The sequence below is a fragment of the Micromys minutus genome, assembly GCF_963924665.1.
Source record: "Micromys minutus genome assembly, chromosome: 24".
Taxonomy (NCBI): Eukaryota; Metazoa; Chordata; class Mammalia; order Rodentia; family Muridae; genus Micromys; species Micromys minutus.
In genome coordinates, this window is record NC_137959.1 from 34,695,768 (window position 1) to 34,706,550 (window position 10,783).

Genomic DNA, 10,783 nt, shown 5'->3' on the forward strand with positions numbered 1-10,783 from the left:
CCGCCTCTTCCGGGGAAGAGGGCGGGCCCTCGGCTGGGCTCTCGCTGCGCAGGCGCAGGCGGAGAGTCAGTCTCGGCGACGTTGTTTCTGAGCTTTTCTTGTACAGCGGAGCGACAGGTATGGCGGAGGCATTGGATCTGGGTAAAGACCCCAATGGGCCCACTCACTCCTCCACTCTGTTTGCGAGGGAAGATGGCAGCTCCATGTCGTTTTACCTGCGGCCCAGCTCGGCCAAGCGCCGGCTGTCGACGCTCATCCTGCACGGCGGGGGCACCGTGTGTCGGGTGCAGGAGCCCGGGGCTGTGCTGTTAGCCCAGCCCGGGGAGGCGCTGGCCGAGGCTTCGGGCGACTACGTCTCCACGCAGTACATCCTAGACTGCGTGGAGCGCAACGAGAAGCTGGAAATGGAGGCTTATCGGCTGGGCCCGACGGAGCAGGCGTCCGATCCCAAGCCAGGGGCTTCCGCCGAGGGCTCCACGGAACCGGAGCCGCAGCCCCTGACCGGGCGCATTTCCTACAGTGACGCGGACGATGTGGCCATCCTGACCTACGTGAAGGAAAACGCCCGTTCTCCCAGCTCGGTTACAGGCAACGCCTTGTGGAAAGCGATGGAGAAGAGCTCGCTCACGCAGCACTCCTGGCAGTCGCTCAAGGACCGCTACCTCAAGCACCTGCGGGGCCAGGAGCACAAGTACCTGCTCGGGAACGCCCCAGTCAGCCCGTCCTCCCAGAAGCTCAAACGGAAGGCAGAGCAGGACCCCGAGGCCGCGGATAGTGGGGGTGAGGCTTGCACCTTCAGGGATTGGGGTGGGGCGGGGAGGGGTCCCTGCTCATCAGCCTCCTTTTTGGCGTCGTTGGTGGCATAGCTCAGCCCCTCTCTGCTGAGGTCCGAAGCGACAGGGCACCTTCTCCTCTTGCCCCTTGCTCTCTGGTTTTCATTTGTCTTCTCATTAACTTTTCCTTTCTTTGGAGTGGATATTGTACGTTGATTGGTTTAGGTTTGGGAGGGAGGGGAACTCGAAGTCTCTTTGCTGTGCCGCCCAGGTGTCCCCTAGTTCACCCAGGCTGAAACGTTCTTTCCTGCCTCAGCCTCCGGAGCGGCTGGGACTACGGGACAGTAACTAGTTTACAAGAACGGCTTTGTGTTCAAAAGGGACACAGTACAATATACATGAAGTTCTACTCTTACTACCCACCAGTTATCCGGATTTCCACCAGGAGGTAACGGGGTAACCTGTTTTTGTTTTCAGAGGTTTCAAAGATGCTTTTCCCCTCCTTCCCCCTCTCCCCTTACTCCCTCACTTGTGTTCTCTCTCCTCCTTCCTCCCTCCCTCCCTCCCTCCCTCCCTCCCTCTCTCCCTCCCTCTTCTCTTTTGAGAAAAAAACCCCTGGCTGTTCTTTTATAATGTTGTTTATATTCTGGTCTTGTCTAGTATAAACTATAAAAGGCATGGCAGATCAGTTTATTTCTGTATTTTGGTTTAATTGGATGTACATCCATATAGAAAGGAAGGCTACTTTGTGATCTTCCTCAGGTGAGGTGAGTTCTAAGCACTTGAGGTTGAGATTGTTGCCTTTTTTTTTTTTTTAAAAAAATTTATTTTATGTATGTGAGTACACTGCCATTTTCAGACACACCAGTAGAGAGTATCAGATCCCAGGTCGCTGGGATTTGAACTCAGGACCTCTGGAAGAGCAGTCAGTGCTTGTAACTGCTGAGCCATCTCTCCAGCCCAAGGTGCTGCTTTCTTATTTAAATCGTGTTGTAAGCTTGTTTTCGAGACAGCCAGGCTGGCCTCCCAAGTCTAGGCAGTCCTCTTACTTCAGTCTCTAGAGTGCTGGAATTACACAGTTGAGCCACTATTCCTGCTAATATAACTGCCTTTTTCTGTATGTATTTCTCTATTTCAGCAGCCCCTTAGGTTCCTATTTTAACATATCAAAGCAGATGCTAGCTGCCATATTCTCCTTACCTGTTACAGAGTCATCCAGGCTGACATCCATTTCCTACTCCCTATCATCAACCTCAGCTTCCTATATAATCCAACCATTTTGGTTATGCCAGTCTCTTGGCCTCCAGGTTCTCAAGTACTCTCTTTGCTCCTCCCCTTTCCCTCCTTCCTTTTCTCCCCTCCACCCCTCCCTCTCTTCTCTCATGGCCAGTTTAGTCTGGACCCTTCCAGATGCCTCTGGCTATGCTCTCATATTTATAATAAACGTCCACTATTCCTTAATCATTGTGTCCTCATTTATTATCTCATTTGGCCTAGAACTCAAGAGTCCCAGAGTAGCCTGTTAACTCAAAATCTTCCTGCATCGTTCCTGAGTGCTGGGATTATAGCTTATTTTTGGAAACAAGTGTGAGAATTATGGAGTGTGCATATCTTATGCCCTGTGCACTTCTGAATAATAAACAGGAATTTCCTAAAAGAATCTGCGTGCACAGAACTGATACAGATGGTCTGTGCGGATAAGCCTTGTTGATCTGCTCTTCTTTTCTTTAATAGAGCCACAGAACAAGAGAACGCCAGACTTGCCTGAAGAGGAGTGTGTGAAGGAAGTGGCCAAGGAGAATGGAGAGGCAGTCAACAAGCTGTTTGAGGAAGCCACTCCGGAGTTCGGAGAAGCCGTGGTACCTTAACTCGGTTTACTCATTCCCTCCCCTTGCTCCCTCTTCATTTGCTTACTGAGCTGTGGAACATCTACCCAGGAACAGGAACGTACCAGATGGAGGAGAGAAGACCCTTGTGATCTGACTTTAGAGTTTACAGAGCTTTTAGTATTTGATGGGATGGTATAAGTGACTGAGGGAGAAATAATCACAGTTTCATTTTTATTTTGTTTGCTTTGAGACTGAGTCTCACTATGTAGCCATGGGTGCTTGGGATTTGATGCATAGATCAGGCTGACCTTGAACTCACAGATCTGCCTGCCTCCACCTTCTGAGTGCCACGGGACAGTTCTAACAGTTTCAAGTATCCCACTATGAACACCTGGGTCTCAGTGTGTGCTTTGAAAGAACTGTTTGTTTTAGATAGAATGTGCTTATGCTTCCCAGGAGCATAAACCTAACTTAAGTTTCTCTGTGTTTAGAACTTTGGAAATATTCTTGTTCCTTTACATCAGCTTTTCTGTGAAAATGCTACTAGAGTCCCACAATAATAGCTTTGGAGCAAGGCCATTGCTGCAAAATAATGACGATGACTTTGTGTCTTCTCCAAGAATAAATAAAGATCTTAGGAGTTTATTACAGTTTTACTTATTAGATAATAAGTCTGTCCTTTTTTTTTCTATCATGTATATTCTGGTGACGAATGCTTTTACCCTCCCAGCCATCTTGCTGGCCCTGAATTGACACAAAAGAATGTGGCTACAGAACCAAACATAGTGGCATGTGCCTTTATCCTAGTGTTTGGGAGGGAGGCAGAGGCAGGTGGATCTCTGTGAGTTCCAGGCTAGCCTGGTCTACATAAGTGAGTTCCAGGACAGGCGGAGCTACATAGTGAGACCCTGTCTTGGAAAATATCAGAACAGAAAGAAAAAGTTACGATTTATTTTTATTGCTCCCTCCTGCCCTCCTCGTTTCCCTTCCAAGGTCTTTTGTAACCCAGGCTGGCCGTCATGTCCTGCTTAAATACATTTTCCCTAGAACTGAGGCCTGAATCCAGAGCTGCACACATGCTAGGCAGATGCTCTGCCGCTGAACTTTATATATTCCAAGCAACATTCTGCCCTTTCCTCTTAAAGATACTGGCTCAGCCTGTCATGGTGGTATTTGTCTGTGACCCCAGCACTGAAGAGATGAAGGCAGGAGGAGTTCAGGCTCATCCTTGGCTATAATATCTCCGAAGCTACCCTGAGCTACTTTGTCTAAAATTAAAACAAAAGAAGGCAAAAGAACCTACCTCAGTGAATGTGGTGGCACATGCCTATAATCACAGCACCTGGGAGTCAAAAGGAGGGACTCAAGTTAAAGGTGAGGGTTGGAAAGTTTCCTTAGAGGGTTAGAGCACATGTTGCTCTTGCAGAGGATGCAGGTTTGATTTCCAGCACCCACAAGGCAGCAAGGGTGATTGTTGTGTGAAGAGCCAGGGAGTGATAGATAGTTGGGGAGATATATGTTACAAGCATTCAAGGCTTAATAAATAGGAACTGGTTTGTCTCCTCATTCTTCCCAGGTGGATGAGAACCCTGACTTTGAAATACATATAACGATGTGTGACGGTGATCCACCTACACCTGAGGAAGATTCAGAAACACAGCCGGATGAGGAGGAAGAGGAACCAAAGGCTTCTACACAGGAAGTGGGAACTGCCATTAAGCTCATCCGGCAGCTAATGGAAAAGTTTAACTTGGATCTCTCAACAGTCACACAGGCCTTGCTAAAAAACAGCGGTGAGCTGGAGGCTACTTCCTCTTTCTTAGAGTCGGGCCAGAGACCTGATGGTTATCCCATTTGGTGCCGACAAGATGACTTAGATTTGCAAAAGGACGATGACGACACTAGAAACGCACTGGTCAAAAAATTTGGAGCTCAGAATGTTGCTCGGAGGATCGAATTCCGGAAGAAATAATGGACAAGATAATGAAGATGTGGCAGGTGACCATACAAGTGTCTTGTGACCATTGAAACTGACCCATGCTGCTGCTCTGAACCCCGGGTTTTGTAGCTAAGCAGTGTAGTGTAGCAGGATAAAACAAAAGAACCTGGAGCTAGAGCTGTCCATGGCGAGTAAGTATCCCATGTTTATGAGAGGCAAATCTAAGCCAGAGTGGTTGGTCTGTGTAGTAGAGACCCTTGGTTGGAATGTGGTCACCCTTATACAGGTGACAGGAACCAAGTGACAAAGTCAAGGTTAGAAATGAAAGGGCATTTGACTTGGTGAGTGAATAACCTATCTTCTGGCAGAAGTTGCTTTAGATGGAGGGTTCCAAACCCAAGAGTCTAGAAATGAGATTTAGTTGCAGAACTTGTACATGGACTGTCCCAAACTATCCCATCCCCAGGGAGCTCTGTTTCGTGTTAACTGTGTTGAAAACCCCTCCTTGGCGGTTGCTTTCTGAGTTCTGAGGCCAGTCTCTAGCACCCCTCTGTTCTCTGTGCACATGGCGCCCAAGGCTCGGAGCAGCACCCTTTGACGTTATAAAAGATGTCATATACAGGCTGCACAGTCAACGGTCAAAGAAAAGGGCTGGAGAGATGACTCGGTGGTTAAGAGCACTGGCTTCTCTTCCAGAGGTCCTGAGTTCAAATCTCAGTGGAATGAGATCTGATGCCCTCCTCTGGTGTGTCTGAAGACAGCTACAGTGTACTTAACTATAATAAAATAAATCTTTTAAAAAAATCAAAGAAAAAAAATCAAGTTACACACATACAGATCTTAAAACGCTGTGCTGTGAGTTTGTGGTTCTGTGTTTCACCCTGTAGCTATCCCCAGACATTGTTGGCTGGATACCATTAACTGTAATTTGTTTGTAAATTTTATGGAACATGAGTTTTCTGAAAATTATATAGACTTAAAATTTAGTTGATTGATTGGTCCACTTTGTTTTTGTCAATGAAAATAAATATATTGTGTTTGAGTCTTGCTTACAAGTGTTTTCTTTGATTTTATATAATAAACAGTTTAGGTAAATTTTTATTTTGTAACTAATAAACCATGAGAAGATACATGTCTTAGGGTTTCTTTGCTGCACCAAACATGACCAAGATGGTCTAGGATGGTGTATGAGAGCTTCTTCTGGTGATTGGGTATAGTCGTGCAGTTGAATCCAACTAAGCTGAATCCTGCTACTACACCCCCCACTATTCACACACACAAAGGACTGTCAGTAAGGAACATGTTCAACCGAAATCTAACTAAAGCCTAATGGTACCCATGGTGTATTAGCTTCCTGCTTTGACCAGCTCTTCACTAAATACCTACCCCTAGAGGTGTGTCCCAGAGCTTGGGACCTGCATGTGCAGTGACAAGACCTTATCACAGAGTGCATGCTGCTGACTGTTTTCAAGACCTTGGTGGAAGGAGACTGGGTATCTGCTGTTTGGTGCCTGTGATGGTTTGTATAGGGTTGGCCTGGAGAATGGCACTATTAGGAAGTGTGGTCTTGGAGTTGGTGTGTCACTGTGGGCATGGGCTCTTAGCTGCCTGGGAGCCAGTCTTCTAGCAGCCCTCAGATGAAGATGTAGAACTCTCAGCTCCTCCTGCACCATGTCTACCTAGATGTTGCCCTGCTTCTGCCTTGATGACAATGGACTGAACCTCTGAACCTGTAAGGCAGTGCCAATTAAATGTTGTCCTTATAAGAATTGCCTTGGTCAGGCTGGAGAGATGGCTCAGCAGTTAAGAGCACTGACTCTTCCAGAGGTCCTGAGTTCAATTTTCAGCCACCACATGATGGCTCATTGTAATGGGGATCTGATGCCCTCTTCTGATATAAAGACAGTGACAGTGTGCTCACATACATGAAATAAATATTAACAAAAGACATGCCTTGGTCATGGTGTCTGTTCACAGCAGCAAAACCCTAACTAGGACAGGAAGATTCTAAGAGTATTTTCTAGCAGGAGGCCTGATTGCAAACAACAAAAACATAACCATCAGTTGGAGAGATGGCTCAGTAGAGCATTGGCTGCTTTTCTAGAGGACCTGGGTTCAACTCCCAGCACCCACATGGCAGCTCACAACTGTAACTCCACTTCTAGAGGGGTCTAACACCCTCACACCAATACACATAACATAAAAATTTTTTAAAAGTCAATACACACAGGCATTCTGGTCAGGAAAGCATATCCATCCCTTGCTCGGCCATCATCAGAGAAACTCCCACCTGCAGCAGATGAGACCAAATACACAGACCCACAGCCAGGCATTATGCAGAGTGAGAGACCTTGGAACACTCAGCCTTGTTAAATGAGATGCCTCCATCAAATCAAGTCTTTCAGCACTCAGGGAACCTTGAAGAGGAGGCAGGAAGAATGTAAAAGCTAGAGGGAATGGAGAATCCAGGAAACAAGGCTTCTAAACCAACATGATTGGTGTACATATGAACTCACAGACACTGAGGCAGCAAGAGCACAGGTCTGTGCCAGGTCCTCTTATGTCAGTTTCTAGTTTAGTGGGGATTTTTTGTTTGTTTTTATTTTTCTCTCTCGACAGGGTTTCTCTGTCTAGCCCTCACTGGCCTGGAACTTGGATTTATAGAGGCTCAATAAGGAATTATTTAGATCAGGTTGGCTTCTTGGCATATCTGTAGGGAATTGCTCATTACGGGTGACACCTTCCCCTAAACTTGGGTCCTGGACTACATAAAGAGAGGTGCTGAGCACATTAAGCATGTATGTGTTCATTCTCTCTATTATTGCCATGGAGATGACTAGTTTCTGTTTGGACTTCCCCTCAGTGCCGGACTAGAACTTGGAATTTTAAATCGATTAAGTCTTTTCTTCCTTAAAGTTGTCTTTACTGGAGTATTTTACCATGGCAACAGAAATGCACACAAGCATTATCTAAGAGCATTATTCTTTACCTTTTTCTTTTTTTTTTTTTTTTCAGGTTTTGGTTGAGACAGGTTTCATGTAACCAAGGTTGGTCTTGAACTTGCTAGGCAGCTGAGGTTGACCTTGAAGTTCTGATCCTCCTACCTCCACATCCAGAGTGCTAACATTACAGGTGTGTACACAGGTGTGTACTGGCTGGTTTTGTGTCAACTTGACACAGCTGGAGTTATCACAGAGAAAGGAGCCTCAGTTGAGGAAATGCCTCCATGAGATCCAGCTGTAAGGCATTTTCTCAACTAGTGATCAAGTGGGGAGGGCCCAGCCCATTGTGGGTGGGGCCATCCCTGGGCTGGTAGACCTGGGTTCTATAAGAAAGCAGGCTGAGCAAGCCAGGGGAAGCAAGCCAGTAAGTGACATCCCTCCATGGCCTCTGCATCAGCTCCTGCTTCCTGACCTGCTTGAGTTCCAGTCCTGACTTCCTTTGGTGATAAACAGCGATGTGGAAGTGTAAGCTGAATAAACCCTTTCCTCCCCAACTTGTTTCTTGGTCATGATGTTTGTGATAGAAACCCTGACTAAGACAAGGTGTATTCTAGCACACTGGGTTGTTATGAGACAGGGTCTTGCATTCCAGCTGCCTTTGAACAGTATAGCCAAATATTCCTGCTTCAGTCTCCAGAAAGCTAGATGCAGGTCTGTATCACCAACCCAGCTATGGTGTCATTTGTGATTTTCAAAAAATAAAGGAATTAAGATTATTAAAAATATTTTATTATTGGAGGGGAGTGGGGGGTTTGGACTTAATCTAATTATATGCACACATGACATTCTTAAACAGTTATTGATTAAGAGCACAATATAGTGTAGGAAGCCATTGGCGCCAATAGATGGCGCCAGCTTCCCGCCCATTATTCAGCCTACAGAAACCTTTCCCCTCGTGTTGCTTGGCAACCACATAAGTCATAGCCCAATCTCGGGGCACGTGATTGAGCTACTGGAGGATGCACCAATCAGGTAGCAACACAAGTCTCTTAGGCATATATAGCAGTGCATTTCTCTCCCACGTGAGGAGATAGTAGGGAGATCGCACGTGGAGAGAGACCCGGTAAGAGAGATCGCAGAGAGATCGCACGTGAGAGAGAGACTCGGTAAGAGAGATTCGGGAGAGAAGACCAGGTAGGGGAGATGCCCCGACCAGGAGAGATCACGGGTTTAGGAGGAGATCTCTATACAGGCAAGCACGTGGGAGATCGCCTGTCCAGGGAGATCCCATCAGGCAAGCACCAAGAGAGATCGCCTGCTCAGAGAGAAGTTCCCCGCTCAGGAAGTCCCCTGCTCAGAGTGCTGTACAATAAAGGTTGTCCGCAGAAGAATCTTGTTGTTGTTGCACGCCTGTTTCTGCCGGCGGGACGTGGGGCGCGCGACATCATAGTGATGTGGTCCCCTAGATCCAGCCCCCAGTAACACACATTAAATTACTACACGACCCAACACTTAGACTTCTAGTTACATGTATTTGATAATAAAAAAGTGTCCACCCACATGTGTGCACAAATGTTCATAGTAATAATCAGAACCTCATTGTGAAACTAACATGAATGTTCACCCAATGCGGAGAGGATACACAGACAGTGAACTGCAGGAGTTCAAGGCTTTGGTGAACCTCACGGGGATGACAGAGCAAACTATGTCTCTTTCAGAGGGTCCCATCTTGCAATCAGATCCAGGCGGTCCTTGTCCCACCATTGCATAATAGAAGATATGTCGTCGATGTAATCTGGGTCCTCAGAGTGTCCTTTCTCATGTTCTGCATCAGGCAGAGAATAGGAAGGAACCTGGGTATCTGAGAAACCCTGTCTTGCAATTGGCTGTCCCAGTGAGTGATTCATGTAAGTCAGAGGGGCATCAAGTTCCTGTCTTCGCTGCCCAGCTTCTGGGGCCTGCATGGTCACAGTGCTTGGGACTTGGCTCCCAAAGACCCCAAAGGAATCCCAAGGAACAAATGCCTGGGATCTGCGAGGGGCAGGTAGAGATGTGTGGTCATTGCAGCCAGGATTAGAGGAAGGGAGACAATTGACTTGGGGAGTGGCTGGGTTGACGTACTGCCACTGAGCAGCTGGGGGTGGCCCCTTGTTTGTGCCATATCCTGATAAAGTCATGGGCTCTTCTCTGTGCCTAGGATTTAGGGTCCTTTGCTTCTCAAACCATGTCTGAGGAAAACAAAGAGAAGAACATCATCACACAAGTGATAGGAGAGGTTGCAAAATTCCATAAGCTTGGAAGTCACCATCCTTAGGGATGGGAAGGCTTTATGTAAACACAGCAGGGCCAACAGACATATGAAATCACAGAGACTGTGGCAGCAAGCACAGTGGACACAGTCCTCTATCCCTAACCCAGAAGCTACCCCCAACTTCTTACCCCTAGAAAAGGAAAAGTTACTGCCCCCCCCCCATGAGGATCACTGGGCATATCGATCTTGAGAGCAGGCCCCAGGCCCAGCAGTGGATAGTTAACACAAATCAAATTCAGTGGTATTTTTGGAGGCTCTTTGTCTCCTAACACTTTGTCAGGGCAATTTTTTTTTTTTTAAACATTGAAAGTACTTTGTTGAGCTGGAAAGATGGCTCAGTGGTTAAGAGCATTGACTGCTCTTCCAGAGGTCCTGAGTTCAATTCCCAGCAACCACGTGGTGGCTCACAACCATCTGTAATGAGATCTGATGCCCTCTTCTGGTTAGTCTGAAGAGAGCAACAGTGTACTCAGATAACTAAAGTAATAAAATAAAATAACGAACTTTGTGACCAGGTGGTGGCGAACACCTTTAATCTCAGGACTTGGGAGGCAGAAGCAAGAGGATCTCTGAGTGCTGAGGTTCAACCAGGACTACACAAAGAATCCCCATTTAGGATAAAAAAACAAAAACAAACGAACAACAAAAGTTCCTTGTGTAATATTATGGCTTCCAAATATATGTGTATATATTTGTGATGTCATGGGATCCCTGTGTGTGGCTCTGCACCTTCGTGTTTCTTGTACTTTTCTGTTGGCTCTTTAGTTGGTTTGTGGATTCAGATGGGAGGGGGAGGGGAGAGAAACTGGGAGGAGTTCGGGGAGGGGAGGAAGTCAGCATCTTCATCAGAGTAGCTGTGACTAATTTATGAGAGCCACAAGCTTGGGCCTGTTGACTACTGACATACTTCACAGGAGGGGGTGAGGAGGGGCAGGAGACCCTCACCTGAGACTCCAGCCACGCCCCCTGCACCTCCTATCTGCTGTATA

At 46.9% G+C, this 10,783-nt stretch overlaps 1 protein-coding gene across 1 annotated transcript; it reads left to right on the forward strand.

Annotated features, from left to right (window-relative positions):
* Positions 1-43: 43 nt before the first annotated feature.
* Positions 44-5,583, forward strand: TERF2IP (TERF2 interacting protein). Its single transcript, XM_080936594.1, has 3 exons — positions 44-780; positions 2,508-2,632; positions 4,179-5,583. The coding sequence occupies exons 1-3, from the start codon at positions 120-122 to the stop codon at positions 4,572-4,574; spliced, it is 1,182 nt and encodes a 393-aa protein (XP_080792720.1). The 5' UTR covers positions 44-119; the 3' UTR covers positions 4,575-5,583.
* Positions 5,584-10,783: the final 5,200 nt, after the last annotated feature.

Coding starts and splice junctions, on each gene's coding strand:
- TERF2IP (XM_080936594.1), top strand. CDS start 120: ATGGCGGAGGCATTGGATCTGGGTAAAGACCCCAATGGGCCCACTCAC. Junction 781..2,507: donor CGAGGCCGCGGATAGTGGGG/GTGAGGCTTGCA, acceptor TTTCTTTAATAG/AGCCACAGAACAAGAGAACG. Junction 2,633..4,178: donor CGGAGTTCGGAGAAGCCGTG/GTACCTTAACTC, acceptor CATTCTTCCCAG/GTGGATGAGAACCCTGACTT.